Here is a 19643-nt window from a genome sequence, read left to right on the forward strand (position 1 = left end):
GTTAACTCTACCCCTAACCCCTACCATACAGGGTGTGTACCTAGTGTTAACTCTACCCCTAACCCCTACCATACAGGGTGTGTACCTAGTGTTAACTCTACCCCTAACCCCTACCATACAGGGTGTGTACCTAGTGTTAACACTAACCCCTACCATACAGGGTGTGTACCTAGTGTTAACTCTACCCCTAACCCCTACCATACAGGATGTGTACCTAGTGTTAACTCTAACCCTAACCCCTACCATACAGGATGTGTACCTAGTGTTAACTCTAACCCCTACCATACAGGATGTGTACCTAGTGTTAACTATAACCCTAACCCCTACCATACAGGATGTGTACCTAGTGTTAACCCTAACCCCTACCATACAGGATGTGTACCTAGTGTTAACTCTAACCCTAACCCCTACCATACAGGATGTGTACCTAGTGTTTACTCTAACCCTAACCCCTACCATACAGGATGTGTACCTAGTGTTAACCCTAACCCCTACCATACAGGATGTGTACCTAGTGTTAACCCTAACCCCTACCATACAGGGTGTGTACCTAGTGTTAACTCTAACCCCTACCATACAGGATGTGTACCTAGTGTTAACTCTAACCCTAACCCCTACCATACAGGGTGTGTACCTAGTGTTAACACTAACCCTAACCCCTACCATACAGGGTGTGTACCAAGTGTTAACACTAACCCTAACCCCTACCATACAGGGTGTGTACCTAGTGTTAACCCTAACCCCTACCATACAGGATGTGTACCTAGTGTTAACTCTAACCCCTACCATACAGGATGTGTACCTAGTGTTTACTCTAACCCTAACCCCTACCATACAGGGTGTGTACCTAGTGTTAACTCTAACCCTAACCCCCTACCATACAGGATGTGTACCTAGTGTTAACCCTAACCCCTACCATACAGGGTGTGTACCTAGTGTTAACCCTACCCCCTACCATACAGGGTGTGTACCTAGTGTTAACTCTAACCCCTACCATACAGGATGTGTACCTAGTGTTAACTCTAACCCTAACCCCTACCATACAGGGTGTGTACCTAGTGTTAACTCTAACCCCTACCATACAGGATGTGTACCTAGTGTTAACTCTAACCCTAACCCCTACCATACAGGGTGTGTACCTAGTGTTAACTCTAACCCCTACCATACAGGATGTGTACCTAGTGTTAACCCTAACCCCTACCATACAGGGTGTGTACCTAGTGTTAACTCTAACCCTAACCCCTACCATACAGGATGTGTACCTAGTGTTAACCCTAACCCCTACCATACAGGGTGTGTACCTAGTGTTAACCCTAACCCCTACCATACAGGGTGTGTACCTAGTGTTAACTCTAACCCTAACCCCTACCATACAGGATGTGTACCTAGTGTTAACCCTAACCCCTACCATACAGGGTGTGTACCTAGTGTTAACCCTAACCCCTACCATACAGGATGTGTACCTAGTGTTAACTCTAACCCCTACCATACAGGGTGTGTACCTAGTGTTAACCCTAACCCCTACCATACAGGGTGTGTACCTAGTGTTAACTCTAACCCTAACCCCCTACCATACAGGGTGTGTACCTAGTGTTAACTCTAACCCTAACCCCTACCATACAGGGTGTGTACCTAGTGTTAACTCTAACCCCTACCATACAGGATGTGTACATAGTGTTAACTCTAACCCCTACCATACAGGATGTGTACCTAGTGTTAACCCTAACCCCTACCATACAGGGTGTGTACCTAGTGTTAACCCTAACCCCTACCATACAGGGTGTGTACCTAGTGTTAACTCTAACCCCTACCATACAGGATGTGTACATAGTGTTAACTCTAACCCTAACCCCTACCATACAGGATGTGTACCTAGTGTTAACTCTAACCCTAACCCCTACCATACAGGATGTGTACCTAGTGTTAACTCTAACCCCTACCATACAGGATGTGTACCTAGTGTTAACCCTAACCCCTACCATACAGGGTGTGTACCTAGTGTTAACTCTAACCCCTACCATACAGGATGTGTACCTAGTGTTAACTCTAACCCCTACCATACAGGGTGTGTACCTAGTGTTAACTCTAACCCTAACCCCTACCATACAGGATGTGTACCTAGTGTTAACCCTAACCCTAACCCCTACCATACAGGATGTGTACCTAGTGTTAACCCTAACCCCTACCATACAGGGTGTGTACCTAGTGTTAACTCTAACCCCTACCATACAGGGTGTGTACCTAGTGTTAACTCTAACCCCTACCATACAGGATGTGTACCTAGTGTTAACTATAACCCCTACCATACAGGGTGTGTACCTAGTGTTAACTCTAACCTAACAACCCCTACCATACAGGATGTGTACCTAGTGTTAACTATAACCCCTACCATACAGGGTGTGTACCTAGTGTTAACTCTAACCCCTACCATACAGGGTGTGTAGCTAGTGTTAACCCTAACCCCTACCATACAGGGTGTGTACCTAGTGTTAACTCTAACCCTAACCCCTACCATACAGGATGTGTACCTAGTGTTAACTCTAACCCCTACCATACAGGATGTGTACCTAGTGTTAACTCTAACCCCTACCATACAGGGTGTGTACCTAGTGTTAACTCTAACCCCTACCATACAGGGTGTGTACCTAGTGTTAACCCTAACCCCTACCATACAGGGTGTGTACCTAGTGTTAACTCTAACCCTAACCCCTACCATACAGGATGTGTACCTAGTGTTAACTCTAACCCTAACCCCTACCATACAGGATGTGTACCTAGTGTTAACTCTAACCCCTACCATACAGGATGTGTACCTAGTGTTAACTCTAACCCCTACCATACAGGGTGTGTACCTAGTGTTAACTCTAACCCCTACCATACAGGGTGTATACCTAGTGTTAACCCTAACCCCTACCATACAGGGTGTGTACCTAGTGTTAACTCTAACCCTAACCCCTACCATACAGGGTGTGTACCTAGTGTTAACTCTAACCCTAACCCCTACCATACAGGATGTGTACCTAGTGTTAACTCTAACCCCTACCATACAGGGTGTGTACCTAGTGTTAACTCTAACCCTAACCCCTACCATACAGGATGTGTACCTAGTGTTAACTCTAACCCCTACCATACAGGATGTGTACCTAGTGTTAACCCTAACCCTAACCCCTACCATACAGGGTGTGTACCTAGTGGTAACCCTAACCCCTACCATACAGGGTGTGTACCTAGTGTTAACTCTAACCCCTACCATACAGGGTGTGTACCTAGTGTTAACTCTAACCCCTACCATACAGGATGTGTACCTAGTGTTAACTCTAACCCCTACCATACAGGGTGTGTACCTAGTGTTAACCCTAACCCCTACCATACAGGGTGTGTACCTAGTGTTAACCCTAACCCTAACCCCTACCATACAGGGTGTGTACCTAGTGTTAACTCTAACCCCTACCATACAGGATGTGTACCTAGTGTTAACCCTAACCCCTACCATACAGGGTGTGTACCTAGTGTTAACCCTAACCCCTACCATACAGGGTGTGTACCTAGTGTTAACCCTAACCCCTACCATACAGGGTGTGTACCTAGTGTTAACTCTAACCCCTACCATACAGGGTGTGTACCTAGTGTTAACTATAACCCCTACCATACAGGGTGTGTACCTAGTGTTAACTCTAACCCCTACCATACAGGGTGTGTACCTAGTGTTAACCCTAACCCCTACCATACAGGGTGTGTACCTAGTGTTAACCCTAACCCCTACCATACAGGGTGTGTACCTAGTGTTAACCCTAACCCCTACCATACAGGGTGTGTACCTAGTGTTAACTCTAACCCCTACCATACAGGATGTGTACCTAGTGTTAACCCTAACCCCTACCATACAGGGTGTGTACCTAGTGTTAACTCTAACCCCTACCATACAGGGTGTGTACCTAGTGTTAACCCTAACCCCTACCATACAGGATGTGTACCTAGTGTTAACTCTAACTCTAACCCCTACCATACAGGGTGTGTACCTAGTGTTAACTATAACCCCTACCATACAGGATGTGTACCTAGTGTTAACTCTAACCCTAACCCCTACCATACAGGGTGTGTACCTAGTGTTAACTCTAACCCTAACCCCTACCATACAGGGTGTGTACCTAGTGTTAACTATAACCCTAACCCCTACCATACAGGATGTGTACCTAGTGTTAACTCTAACCCCTACCATACAGGGTGTGTACCTAGTGTTAACCCTAACCCCTACCATACAGGATGTGTACCTAGTGTTAACTCTAACCCCTACCATACAGGATGTGTACCTAGTGTTAACCCTAACCCTAACCCCTACCATACAGGATGTGTACCTAGTGTTAACTATAACCCCTACCATACAGGATGTGTACCTAGTGTTAACCCTAACCCCTACCATACAGGATGTGTACCTAGTGTTAACTCTAACCCCTACCATACAGGGTGTGTACCTAGTGTTAACTATAACCCCTACCATACAGGATGTGTACCTAGTGTTAACTATAACCCCTACCATACAGGATGTGTACCTAGTGTTAACTCTAACCCCTACCATACAGGGTGTGTACCTAGTGTTAACTCTAACCCCTACCATACAGGGTGTGTACCTAGTGTTAACCCTAACCCCTACCATACAGGATGTGTACCTAGTGTTAACTCTACCCCTAACCCCTACCATACAGGGTGTGTACCTAGTGTTAACTCTAACTCTAACCCCTACCATACAGGATGTGTACCTAGTGTTAACCCTAACCCCTACCATACAGGATGTGTACCTAGTGTTAACTGTAACCCCTACCATACAGGATGTGTACCTAGTGTTAACTCTAACCCTAACCCCTACCATACAGGATGTGTACCTAGTGTTAACTCTAACCCCTACCATACAGGATGTGTACCTAGTGTTAACTCTAACCCCTACCATACAGGATGTGTACCTAGTGTTAACTCTAACCCCTACCATACAGGATGTGTATCTAGTGTTAACTATAACCCCTACCATACAGGGTGTGTACCTAGTGTTAACTATAACCCCTACCATACAGGATGTGTACCTAGTGTTAACCCTAACCCTAACCCCTACCATACAGGATGTGTACCTAGTGTTAACCCTAACCCCTACCATACAGGGTGTGTACCTAGTGTTAACTCTAACCCCTACCATACAGGGTGTGTACCTAGTGTTAACTCTAACCCCTACCATACAGGATGTGTACCTAGTGTTAACTCTAACCCCTACCATACAGGGTGTGTACCTAGTGGTAACCCTAACCCCTACCATACAGGATGTGTACCTAGTGTTAACTATAACCCCTACCATACAGGGTGTGTACCTAGTGTTAACCCTAACCCCTACCATACAGGATGTGTACCTAGTGTTAACTCTAACCCCTACCATACAGGATGTGTACCTAGTGTTAACCCTAACCCCTACCATACAGGGTGTTTACCTAGTGTTAACCCTAACCCCTACCATACAGGGTGTGTACCTAGTGTTAACTCTAACCCCTACCATACAGGGTGTGTACCTAGTGTTAACTATAACCCTAACCCCTACCATACAGGGTGTGTACCTAGTGTTAACTCTAACCCCTACCATACAGGGTGTGTACCTAGTGTTAACTATAACCCTAACCCCTACCATACAGGATGTGTACCTAGTGTTAACTCTAACCCCTACCATACAGGGTGTGTACCTAGTGTTAACCCTAACCCTAACCCTACCATACAGGATGTGTACCTAGTGTTAACTCTAACCCCTACCATACAGGATGTGTACCTAGTGTTAACTCTAAACCCTACCATACAGGGTGTGTACCTAGTGTTAACTATAACCCCTACCATACAGGGTGTGTACCTAGTGTTAACCCTAACCCCTACCATACAGGGTGTGTACCTAGTGTTAACCCTAACCCCTACCATACAGGATGTGTACCTAGTGTTAACTATAACCCCTACCATACAGGGTGTGTACCTAGTGTTAACTCTAACCCCTACCATACAGGGTGTGTACCTAGTGTTAACTATAACCCCTACCATACAGGGTGTGTACCTAGTGTTAACCCTAACCCCTACCATACAGGGTGTGTACCTAGTGTTAACCCTAACCCCTACCATACAGGATGTGTACCTTGTGTTAACTATAACCCCTACCATACAGGATGTGTACCTAGTGTTAACTCTAACCCCTACCATACAGGATGTATACCTAGTGTTAACTCTAACTCTAACCCCTACCATACAGGATGTGTACCTAGTGTTAACTCTAACCCCTACCATACAGGATGTGTACCTAGTGTTAACCCTAACCCCTACCATACAGGATGTGTACCTAGTGTTAACTATAACCCCTACCATACAGGGTGTGTACCTAGTGTTAACTCTAACCCCTACCATACAGGATGTGTACCTAGTGTTAACACTAACCCCTACCATACAGGGTGTGTACCTAGTGTTAACCCTAACCCCTACCATACAGGGTGTGTACCTAGTGTTAACCCTAACCCCTACCATACAGTCTGTGTACCTAGTGTTAACTCTAACCCCTACCATACAGGGTGTGTACCTAGTGTTAACCCTAACCCCTACCATACAGGGTGTGTACCTAGTGTTAACTATAACCCCTACCATACAGGGTGTGTACCTAGTGTTAACTCTAACCCCTACCATACAGGGTGTGTACCTAGTGTTAACCCTAACCCCTACCATACAGGATGTGTACCTAGTGTTAACTATAACCCCTACCATACAGGATGTGTACCTAGTGTTAACTCTAACCCCTACCATACAGGGTGTGTACCTAGTGTTAACCCTAACCCCTACCATACAGGATGTGTACCTAGTGTTAACTATAACCCCTACCATACAGGATGTGTACCTAGTGTTAACTATAACCCCTACCATACAGGATGTGTACCTAGTGTTAACTCTAACCCCTACCATACAGGGTGTGTACCTAGTGTTAACTATAGACTCTGTAATACCTACATGTTTCAAGTAGACCACCATAGTCCCTGTGCCCAAGGAAGCGAAGGTAACCTGCTTACCACCACGTAGCACTCACGTCCGTAGCCATGAAGTGCTTTGAAAGGTTGGTAATGGCTCACATCAACACCATTATCCCAGAAACCCTAGACCCACTTAATTTGCATACCGCCCAAACAGATCCACAGATGATGTAATCTCTATTGCACTCCACACTGCCCTTTCCCACCTGGACAAAAGGAACACTTGTGAGAATGCTATTCATTGACTACAGCTCAGCGTTCAACACCATAGTGCCCTCAAAGCTCATCACTAAGCTAAGGATCCTGTGACTAAACACCTCCCTCTGCAACTGGATCCTGAACTCCCTGACAGGCCGCCCCCAGGTGGTGAGGGTACGTAGCAATACATCTATGTATGACATTCTGATATACTCCGCTACACGCGCCGAGCATGTGGCAATTTCTCGGCCTCTGACCGCAAGGCACTACAGAGGGTAGTGCGTATGGCCCAGTACATCACTGGGGCTAAGCTGCCTGCCATCCAGGACCTCTATACCAGGCAGTGTTTGAGGAAGGCCCTAAAAATTGTCAAAGACCACAGCCACCCCAGTCATAGACTGTTCTCTCTACTACCGCACGGCAAGCGGTACCGGAGTGCCAAGTCTAGGACAAAAAGGCTTCAACAGTTTTTACCCCCAAGCCATAAGACTCCTGAACAGGTAATCAAATGGCTACCCAGACTATTTGCGTTGTGTGCCCCCCAACCCCTCTTTTTTACGCTGCTGCTACTCTCTGTTTATCTTATATGCATAGTCACTTTAACTATACATTCATGTACATACTACCTCAATCAGCCTGACTAACTGGTGTCTGTATGTAGCCTTATAGCCTCGCTACTGTATATAGCCTCTCTACTGTATATATCCTCTCTACTGTATATATCCTCTCTACTGTATATATCCTCTACTGTATATAGCCCCTCTACTGTATATAGCCCCTCTACTGTATATAACCTCTCTATAGCCTCTCTACTGTATATAGCCTCTCTACTGTATATAGCCTCTCTACTGTATATAGCCTCTACTGTATATATCCTCTCTACTGTATATAGCCTCTCTACTGTATATAGCCTCTACTGTATATAGCCTCTCTACTGTATATAGCCTCTCTACTGTATATAGCCCCTCTACTGTATATAGCCTCTCTACTGGATATAGCCTCTCTACTGGATATAGCCTCTCTACTGGATATAGCCTCTCTACTGGATATAGCCTCTCTACTGGATATAGCCTCTCTACTGGATATAGCCTCTCTACTGTATATAGCCTCGCTACTGGATATAGCCTCTCTACTGGATATAGCCTCTCTACTGGATATAGCCTCTCTACTGGATATAGCCTCTCTACTGTATATAGCCTCTCTACTGTATATATCCTCTCTACTGTATATAGCCTCTCTACTGTATATAGCCCCTCTACTGTATATAGCCCCTCTACTGTATATAGCCCCTCTACTGTATATAGCCCCTCTACTGTATATAGCCCCTCTACTGGATATAGCCTCTACTGGATATAGCCTGTCTTTTTAACTGTTGTTTTATTTCTTTACTTACCTATTGTTCACCTAATACCTTTCTTGCACTATTGGTAAGTAAGCATTTCACTGTAAGGTGTATGTTCATTTTAATACCTGTTGTATTCGGTGCACGTGACAAATAAACTTTGATTTGATTTGAGTCAGGTTTGTAGGCCTCCTTGCTTGCACACACTTGTTCAGTTCTGCCCACAAATTTTCTATAGGCTTGAGGTCAGGGCTTTGTGATGGCCACTCCAATACATTGACTTTGTTGTCCTTAAGCCATTTTGCCACAATTTTGGAAGTATGCTTGGGGTCATTGTCCATTTGGAAGACCCATTTGTGACCAAGCTTTAACTTCCTGACTGATGTCCTGAGATGTTGCTTCAATATATCCACATAATTTTCCTCCCTCATGATCCCATCTGTTTTGTGAAGTGCACCAGTCCCTCCTGCAGCAAAGCACCCCCAACACATGATGCTGCCAGCCCTGTGCTTCACGGTTGGGATGGTGTTCTTCGGCTTGCAAGCCTCCCCCTTTTTCCTCCAAACATAACTATGGTCATTATGGCCAAACAGTTCTATTTTTGTTTCATCAGACCAGAGGACATTTCTCCAAAAAGTACAATCTTTGTCCCCATGTGCAGTTGCAAACCGTAGTCTGGCTTTTTAATGGCGGTTTTGGAACAGTGGCTTCTTCCTTGCTGAGCGGCCTTTCAGGTTATGTCGATATAGGACTCGTTTTACTGTGGATATAGATACTTTTGTACCTGTTTCCTCCAGCATCTTCACAAGGTCCTTTGCTGTTGTTCTGGGATTGATTTGCACTTTTCACACCAAAGTACGTTCATCTCTAGAAGACAGAACGCGTCTCCTTCCTGAGCGGTATGACGGCTGCATGGTCCCTTGGGGTTTATACTTGCGTACTATTGTTTGTACAGATGAACGTGGTACCTTCAGGCATTTGGAAATTGCTCCCAATGATGAACCAGACTTGTGGAGGTCTACAATTCTTTTTCTGAGGTCTTGGCTGATTTCTTTTGATTTTCCCATGATGTCAAGCAAAGAGGCACTGAGTTTGAAGGTAGGCCTTGAAATACATCCACAGGTACACCTCCAATTGACTCAAATGATGTCCATTAGCCTATCAGAAGCTTCTAAAGCCATGACATAATTTTCTGGAATTTTCCAAGCTGTTTAAAGGCACAGTCAACTTAGTGTATGTAAATTTCTGACCAACTGGAATTGTGATACAGTGAATTATAAGTGAAATAATCTGTCTGTAAACAACTGTTGGAAAAATGACTTGTCATGCCCAAAGTAGATGTCGTAACAGACTTGCCAAAACTATAGTTTGTTAACCTGTTTAGGATAGGGGGGCAGTATTGACACGGCTGGATAAAAAACATACCCGATTTAATCTGGTTACCACTCCTACCCAGTAACTAGAATATGCATATACTTATTACATATGGATAGAAAACACCCTAAATTTTCTAAAACTGTTTGAATGGTGTCTGTGAGTATAACAGAACTCAAATGGCAGGTCAAAACCTGAGAGATTCCTTTACAGGAAGTGGCCTGTCTGACCATTTCTTGAACTTCTTTTCCATCTCTATCATTTACTAAGGATCTCTGCTCTAACGTGACACTTCCCACGTCGTCCATAGGCGCTCAGAGCCCGGGAAAAAACAGAATGTCGTCATTCCAGCCCCAGGCTGAAACACATTATCGCCTTTCTCAAGTGGCCGATCAAGGGACACTGGCTTATGCGCGTGACCCCGACCGCCCCCGCCTTTGGGATTTTTTCCTCCGTTTGCCGAAAAGGAGATTCCCTGTTGGAATATTATTGCTTTTCTACGAGAAAAATGTCGTAAAAATTGATTTTAAACAGCGGTTGACATGCTTCGAAGTACGGTAATGGAATACTTAGAATTTTATTGTCACGAATTGCGCCATGCGCGCGACACTTCTTTACTATTTCGGATAGTGTCTGGAACGCACGAACAAAACGCCGCTATTCGGATATAACGATGGATTATTTTGGACCAAACCAACATTTGTTATTGAAGTAGCAGTCCTGGGTGTGTATTCTGACGAAGACAACAAAAGGTAATCAAACTTTTATAATAGTAAATATGATTATGGTGAGTGCTAAACTTGCCGGGTGTCTAAATAGCGAGCCCGTGATGCCTGGGCTATGTACTTAGAATATTGCAAAATGTGCTTTCACCAAAAAGCTATTTTAAAATCTGACATATCGAGTGCATAGAGGAGGTCTGTATCTATAATTCGTAAAATAATTGTTATGCTTTTTGTGAACGTTTATCGTGAGTAATTTAGTAAAATGTTAGCGAATTCCCCGGAAGTTTGCGGGGGTATGCTAGTTCTGAACGTCACATGCTAATGTAAAAAGCTGGTTTTTGATATAAATATGAACTTGATTGAACAAAACATGCATGTATTGTATAACATAATGTCCTAGGGTTGTCATCTGATGAAGATCATCAAAGGTGAGTGCTGCATTTAGCTGTCTTCTGGGTTTTGGTGACATTATATGCTGGCTTGAAAAATGGGTGTCTGATTATTTCTGGCTTGGTACTCTGCTGACATAATCTAATGTTTTGCTTTCGTTGTAAAGCCTTTTTGAAATCGGACAGTGTGGTTAGATTAACCTGTTGGGTCTAGGGGGCAGCATTTGCACGTCTGGATAAAAAAATGTACCCGATTTAATCTGGTTACTAATCCTACCCAGTAACTAGAATATGCATATACTTATTATATATGGATAGAAAACACTCTAAAGTTTCCAAAACTGTTTGAATGGTGTCTGTGAGTATAACAGAACTCATTTGGCAGGCAAAACCCTGAGACATTTTCTGACAGGAAGTGGATACCTGATGTGTTGTATTGACTTTAAACCTCTCCCATTGAAAAACACAGGGGTTTAGGAATATTTTGGCACTTCCTATTGCTTCCACTAGATGTCACCAGCCTTTACAAAGTGTTTTGAGTCTTCTGGAGGGAGATCTGACCGAACAAGAGCCATGGAACGGTGATGTCCCATTAGACACCTGGCGCGCTACTTCATGTTGGGTACCCTCGTTCCAATACGTTATAAAAGGCTATGCATTCGTCCACCTTGAATATTATTCATGTTCTGGTAAAAAAGGCCCTAATGATTTATGCTATACAACGTTTGACATGTTTGAACGAACGGAAATATATTTTTTCCCCTCGTTCATGACGAGAAGTCCGGCTGGCTTACATCATGTGCTAACGAGACGGAGATTTTTGGACATAAATGATGAGCTTTTTTTGAACAAAACTACATTCGTTATGGACCTGTGATACCTGGAAGTGACATCTGATGAAGAGAATCAAAGGTAATGGATTATTTACATAGTATTTTCGATTTTAGATCTCCCCAACATGACGTCTAGTCTGTATCGCAACGCGTATTTTTCTGGGCACAGTGCTCAGATTATTGCAAAGTGTGATTTCCCAGTAAGGTTATTTTTAAATCTGGCAAGTTGATTGCGTTCAAAAGATGTAAATCTATAATTCTTTAAATGACAATATAATATTTTACCAATGTTTTCTAATTTTAATTATTTAATTTGTGACGCTGACTTGACTGCCGGTTATTGGAGGGAAACGATTTCCTCAACATCAATGCCATAGTAAAACGCTGTTTTTGTATATAAATATGAACTTGATAGAACTAAAAATGCATGCATTGTCTAACATAATGTCCTAGGAGTGTCATCTGATGGAGATTGTAAAAGGTTAGTGTATCATTTTAGCTGGTTTTATGGTTTTGGTGACCCTGTCTTTGACTTGACAAAACATTACACACAACTCTTGTAAATGTACTGTCCTAACATACTCTAAATTTATGCTTTCGCCGTAAAACCTTTTTGAAATCGTAAAACGTGGTTAGATTAAGGAGATGTTTATCTTTCAAATGGTGTAACATAGTTGTATTTTTGAAAAATTTGAATTTTGACATTTATTTGGATTCAAATTTGCCGCTCTTGAAATGCACCTGCTGTTGATGGAGTGCACCACAGGTGGCACGCTAGCGTCCCACCTAGCCCCAAGAGGTTAACGAGAGTCTTGTCTTTAAATGGCTGTAAAATAGTCATATGTTTGAGAAATTGAAGTAATAGGATTTTTAAGGTTTTGAAAATCGCGCCACAGGATAGCAGTGGCTGTTACGTAGGTGGGACGAATTCGTCCCGCCTAGCCTAGAGAGGTTAACAAGAAATTTGTGGAGTGGCGGAAAAACAAGTTTTAATGACTCCAACCTAAGTACATGTAAACTTCCGACTTCAACTGTATATACTAGGCGGTGTCAGAGGAAAGACCAAAAAATTGTCAAAGACTCCAGTCACCCAAGTCATAGACTGTTCTCTCTGCTACCGCATGACAAGCGGTACCAGAGCGCCTAGTCCATGACCAAAAGGCTCCTTAACAGCTTCTACCTCCAAGCCATAAGACTACCTAACAATGAATCAAATGGCTACCCGGACTATTTATGAACTGCATTGTTGGTTAAGGGCTTGTAAGTCAACATTTCACGGTAAGGTCTACACCTGTTGTATTCGGCACATTTATTTATTTTAAACTCCCTCTACCTCGACAGTTCTAAACTCCCTCTACCTCGACAGTTCTAAACTCCCTCTACCTCGACAGTTCTAAACTCCCTCTACCTCGACAGTTCTAAACTCCCTCTACCTCGACAGTTCTAAACTCCCTCGACAGTTCTAAACTCCCTCGACAGTTCTAAACTCCCTCGACAGTTCTAAACTCCCTCGACAGTTCTAAACTCCCTCGACAGTTCTAAACTCCCTCGACAGTTCTAAACTCCCTCGACAGTTCTAAACTCCCTCTACCTCGACAGTTCTAAACTCCCTCTACCTCGACAGTTCTAAACTCCCTCTACCTCGACAGTTCTAAACTCCCTGGACAGTTCTAAACTCCCTCGACAGTTCTAAACTCCCTGGACAGTTCTAAACTCCCTCGACAGTTCTAAACTCCCTCGACAGTTCTAAACTCCCTCGACAGTTCTAAACTCCCTCGACAGTTCTAAACTCCCTCGACAGTTCTAAACTCCCTCGACAGTTCTAAACTCCCTCGACAGTTCTAAACTCCCTCTACCTCGACAGTTCTAAACTCCCTCTACCTCGACAGTTCTAAACTCCCTCTACCTCGACAGTTCTAAACTCCCTCGACAGTTCTAAACTCCCTCGACAGTTCTAAACTCCCTCGACAGTTCTAAACTCCCTCGACAGTTCTAAACTCCCTCGACAGTTCTAAACTCCCTCGACAGTTCTAAACTCCCTCGACAGTTCTAAACTCCCTCGACAGTTCTAAACTCCCTCGACAGTTCTAAACTCCCTCTACCTCGACAGTTCTAAACTCCCTCTACCTCGACAGTTCTAAACTCCCTGTACAGTTCTAAACTCCCTGTACAGTTCTAAACTCCCTGTACAGTTCTAAACTCCCTGTACAATTCTAAACTCCCTCTACAGTTCTAAACTCCCTCTACAGTTCTAAACTCCCTCTACAGTTCTAAACTCCCTCTACAGTTCTAAACTCCCTCTACAGTTCTAAACTCCCTGGACAGTTCTAAACTCCCTGTACAGTTCTAAACTCCCTCTACAGTTCTAAACTCCCTCTACAGTTCTAAACTCCCTCTACAGTTCTAAACTCCCTCGACAGTTCTAAACTCCCTGGACAGTTCTAAACTCCCTGTACAGTTCTAAACTCCCTCTACAGTTCTAAACTCCCTCTACAGTTCTAAACTCCCTCTACAGTTCTAAACTCCCTGTACAGTTCTAAACTCCCTGGACAGTTCTAAACTCCCCTCTACAGTTCTAAACTCCCTCTACAGTTCTAAACTCCCTCTACAGTTCTAAACTCCCTCTACAGTTCTAAACTCCCTGTACAGTTCTAAACTCCCTGGACAGTTCTAAACTCCCTGTACAGTTCTAAACTCCCTCTACAGTTCTAAACTCCCTCTACAGTTCTAAACTCCCTCTACAGTTCTAAACTCCCTGTACAGTTCTAAACTCCCTGGACAGTTCTAAACTCCCTCTACAGTTCTAAACTCCCTCTACAGTTCTAAACTCCCTCTACAGTTCTAAACTCCCTCTACAGTTCTAAACTCCCTCTACAGTTCTAAACTCCCTCTAACTCTACTCGTGTTACATCTGCCCCTGCCACACCCTACTTCACATCCTGTGTCTCCCTAACCTGCCGCCACTCCCCCGGTGCTCTCTCCCTCTCTGTGTGGGTGCTTTTGATTGTGTGAGTGTAGATAGGTGTGCTGAGGCAGAGCAGATCCCCACCAGCTGCAACCTGTTCCATAATCAAGAACTCTACAAATACTCAGCCCTGCCACTTCCACGCTGCCAGATCGTAATCTCTGCTCAGTCAGTCTACGTTTCAAGCTGTTTGTTCCTGCATAGAACTTGTTATCCTGTTGTGCCTGTTTTCACTAGCCTGACGCTGCTTTTCCCTCCCCTACAGTTCCGCCCGCTCTGCCTCTGGTCCCTGTCCCCAGTCTCATCAGTCCTGCTTCCGTGCCCTGGACCCCCGCTCTACGGCTTCCTTGGAATCCGCTCCAGACCTGCTTACCCTGCCCTCGCTCCCCTTGCCTCAGCCTCAGTCCCTGGTTCCCTGCTACCTGCCCGAGCCTCCCCTGCACCCCATCTTCCCACCGTTGTTCAATAAATACCTTAGTCACCTTATCCCTGCCTCCTCGTCTGAGTCTGCACTTGGGTTCACCTGCTCCGCCCCGTATAACAACTCTACAGTTCTAAACCCCCACTAACTCTACAGTCCTTAATTCCCTCCAACTCTACAGTTCTTAATTCACTCCAACTCTACAGTTCTTAATTCACTCCAACTCTACAGTTCTTAATTCACTCCAACTCTACAGTTCTTAATTCACTCCAACTCTACAGTTCTTAATTCACTCCAACTCTACAGTTCTTAATTCACTCCAACTCTACAGTTCTTAATTCACTCCAACTCTACAGTTTAAAGTCAAATTCTGACCAACAGAACAACATACCAGTGTTTAAAACCCTATTTTCGAGCCACAGGTGTTTAGAGCATGTGTTAGTTACCCTGAAGGAGACGGTCCTAGAGCTCTGTCTGGCGAAGGCTGGTCTGGCCGTCTGCTCCAAACTAACTGAGGATCCATCCACACTGCCCTAAACACAGACACACACAGACAATGGACAGACAATGGACAGACAATGGACAGGTTATACCATCAACACAGTGTATAAAGCTGTCTTTTAGAGTACAGTCTAAAGTCTTATTGGTTTTAACACTAGAGGGTGCTCTTGCACAGTTACAGAGACTGTATGTCTGTGAGTAGTGGCAAAAGTCCAACTGTGTGTATTACCTCTGTGTGTCCGTAGTGGGTGGGGCTCTGAGCTCCTCTAGCGGGGGACAGCGGCGTTGTGGGAGAAAGGGGGCTCATGGGACTTGTATGCCCGCTGGGGGAGGGACTCTTATCAAAGGAGATGGACAGAGAACTAAAGAAAGGGATAACAGGAAGTTAGAGAACTAGAGGAAGTTAGAGAACTACTGGAAGAGATAACAGGAAGTTTGAGAACTACAGGAAGAGAGAGAAGGAAGTTTGAGAACTACAGGAAGCGATAACAGGATGTTATAGAACCACAGGAAGAGATAACAGGATGTTATAGAACCACAGGAAGAGATAACAGGAAGTTAGAGAACTAATTTATCTAGGGGCCGTTTTCTTACCTGACAAACTTGAAGGGAAGTTTGGAGTCTGGGCCTGGGTCCTGAGAACCATTCTGCTGCTGTTACAACACATAATATATAGACAGTTACCATGGGAACTAATCTGCTGCTGTTACAACACACAACATATAGCCATTTACCATAGGAACCATTCTGCTGCTATTACAAGACATACCATGTAGACAGTTACCATGGGAACCATTCTGCTGCTATTACAAGACATACCATGTAGACAGTTACCATGGGAACCATTCTGATGCTGTTACAACACAACATATAGACAGTTAACATAGGAACAATAGCAACCCCTAATACTAGCCTATTCAACCTCTCATGTTGTCTGAGATCCCCAAAGATTGGAAAACTGCCGCGGTCATCCCCCTCTTCAAAGGGGGGAGACACTTTAGACCCAAACTGTTATAGACCTATATCCATCCTGCCCTGCCTTTCTGAAAGCCAAGCTAACAAACAGATCACCGGCCATTTCAAATCTCACTGTACCTTCTCCACTATGCAATCTGGTTTCTGAGCTGGTCATGGGTGCACCTCAGCCACGCTCAAGGTCCTAAACGATATCATAACCACCATCGATAAAAGACAGTACTGTGCAGCCGTCTTCATCGACCTGGCCTAGGCTTTCGACTCTGTCAATCACCGCATTCTTATCGGCAGACTCAATAGCCTTGGCTTCTCAAATGATTGCCTCGCCTGGTTCACCAACTACTTCTCTGATAGAGTTCAGTGTGTCAAATCGGAGGGCCTATTGTCTGGACCTCTGGCAGTGTCTATGGGGGTGCCACAGGGTTCAATTCTCAGGCCAACTCTTTTCTCTGTATATATCAATGATGTTGCTCCTGCTGCTGGTGATTCTCTGATCAACTTCTACGCAGACGACACCATTCTGTATACTTCTGGCCCTTCTTTGGACACTGTGTTAACTAACCTCCAAACAAGCTTCAATGCCATACAACACTCCTTCCGTGGCCTCCAATTGCTCTTAAATGCGTATAAAACTAAGTGCATGCTCTTCAACCGATCGCTACCTGCACCTGCCCGCCCGACTAGCATCACTACTCTGGACGGTTCTGATGTAGAATATGTGGACAACTACAAATACCTAGGTATCTGTTTAGACTGTAAACTCTCCTTCCAGACTCACAGCATCTCCAATCCAAAATTACAAAATAGCCTCCAACACTCTACTCAGCAAACTGGATGTAGTCTTTCACAGTGCCATCTGTTTTGTCACCAAAGCCCCATATACTACCCACCACTGCGACTTGCATGCTCTCGTCGCCAAACCCACTGGCTCCAGGTCATCTATAAGTCTATGGTAGGTAAAGCCCCGCCTTATCTCAGCTCACTGGTCACCATAGCAACACCCACCCATAGCACGTGCTCCAGCAGGTATGTATCATTGGTCACCTCCAAAGCCAACACTTCCTTTGGCCGCCTTTCCTTACATTTCTCTGCTGCCAATGACTGGAACAAATTGCAAAAATCTCTGAAGCTGGAGTCTTATATCTCCCTCTCTAACTTTAAGCATCAGCTGTCTGTCACGGCTGTTTAAAGGATCGGACCAAAGTGTAGAATGGTTGTAGTTCCACATATTTATTACTTCCGTGAAACGTTGCAATACACCAAATACTTGAAACAACAAAACTTCAAACCGTGACGCAGAGAGAAATAAACACTACTCAAAAATGAACAACCCACAAACACAAGTGGAAAAACCCCCTACTTAAATATGATATCCAATTAGAGACAATGAGAACCGGCTGCCTCTAATTGGAGATCATCTCAACAACCCCAACATAGAAATAGAAACCTAGAAAAACCACAGAAACAGATAACAAGAAAACCACCCAAAAACACCCCCCCGTCACGCCCTGACCTACTCTACTATAGAAAATGTCATCTTACAAGGGTCAGGATGTGACACCGTCAGAGTAGCTTACCGATCACTGTACCTGTACACAGCCAATCTGTAAATAGCCCACCCAACTACCTCATCCCCATATTGTTACTTATTCTCTTGCTCTTTTGCACCCCAGTATCTCTACTTGCACACCATCATCTGCACATCTATCACTCCAGTGTTAATGCTAAATTGTAATTATTTCACCTCTAGGGCCTATTTATTGCCTTACCTCCCTAATCTTCTACATTTGCACACACTGTACACAGATTTTTCTATTGTGTTATTGACTGTACGTTTGTTTATGTGTAACTCTGTTGTTTTTGTCGCACTGCTTTGCTTTATGTTGGCCAGGTCGCAGTTGTAAATGAGAACTTGTTCTCAACTGGCCTACCTGGTTAAATAAAGGTGAAATAAAAAATAAAGTCAATCGAGTTTGTTCAAGTAAAAGATCCAGAGAAAGATGGTGAATCAAACCTTGAACGAGCGAGAGCACTATCAGTGACGGAGGAGACGAGTGAGGGGCAAACTGTTCCTGATGGCGACGCCTTAGCTAGCAGCGAAGCTAATCCCAGCAGTTCAGCATCACCACCGGCACCTCCACTAGCTAGTAGGCCTACTCGTCGTTTTGAGGATTTCAAAGTGTTGGAAAATGACATGCTGTTGGTTTCCTCTCCTTTCACCTTCAATGTGGATAACGCTCCCACTGACCTGCAACTTGAGCTTATCGATCTTCAATCTGATGCAGCGATTAGAGAACTATTCAAAACAATGTCACTGACGAGGTTCTATGCATCTCTCGATGAAGAAAACTTTCCAAAGATTAGGAATCATGCTCAGAAGATGTTTGTACTGTTTGGGTCAACCTATGTATGTGAACAGACATTTTCAGTGATGAAATATAACAAGTCAAGGCACAGATCATCCCTTACTGACTCTCACCTCTCAGCAATCCTGCGCATAGCGACGTTAGAAACTATACCTGACTTCACTGCTCTATTCAATGCCCATCAGAGACTTCACTCCTCACACTGATTGAGTAGTTTAAATGTAATGTTGAGCTCTCTTTTTCTTGTGTTTTTGTGCAGAACCCGTTAACAAGAGTTCTGTCCGTGGTGCTGAATGCACAGTGTACTTTTCCCTAGATCTTCATAATGAAAAGACCAACAAAAGGAGAACATGGATGTGGTTTATTTCTCTACATGTTAAAACAGTAAAATAAGTAGCATATCTGGCCGTGATTTACAGTAGATATATCTGTCAACACAGTCATACACATGATGTATAATCCTGTAATATGATTCTGGCCCGCGATGGAAAAAATATAATCTAATATGGCCCTCCATGGAAAATAA

General features: G+C 44.1%; 1 protein-coding gene across 1 annotated transcript in view; it reads right to left on the reverse strand.

Moving 5' to 3' along the window:
• Positions 1-19643, reverse strand: part of lad1 (ladinin) — a 140304-nt gene that overhangs the window by 77822 nt on the left and 42839 nt on the right. The window contains exons 4-6 of the mRNA XM_045696599.1: positions 16371-16429; positions 16006-16138; positions 15722-15808 (exon numbers count right to left, since the gene is read on the reverse strand). Of these exons, the coding sequence (XP_045552555.1) occupies positions 15722-15808; positions 16006-16138; positions 16371-16429 (279 nt within the window). The remainder of the gene's footprint in view (positions 1-15721; positions 15809-16005; positions 16139-16370; positions 16430-19643) is intronic.

This window comes from Salmo salar, chromosome ssa15, assembly GCF_905237065.1.
Source record: "Salmo salar chromosome ssa15, Ssal_v3.1, whole genome shotgun sequence".
Classification (NCBI taxonomy): domain Eukaryota; kingdom Metazoa; phylum Chordata; class Actinopteri; order Salmoniformes; family Salmonidae; genus Salmo; species Salmo salar.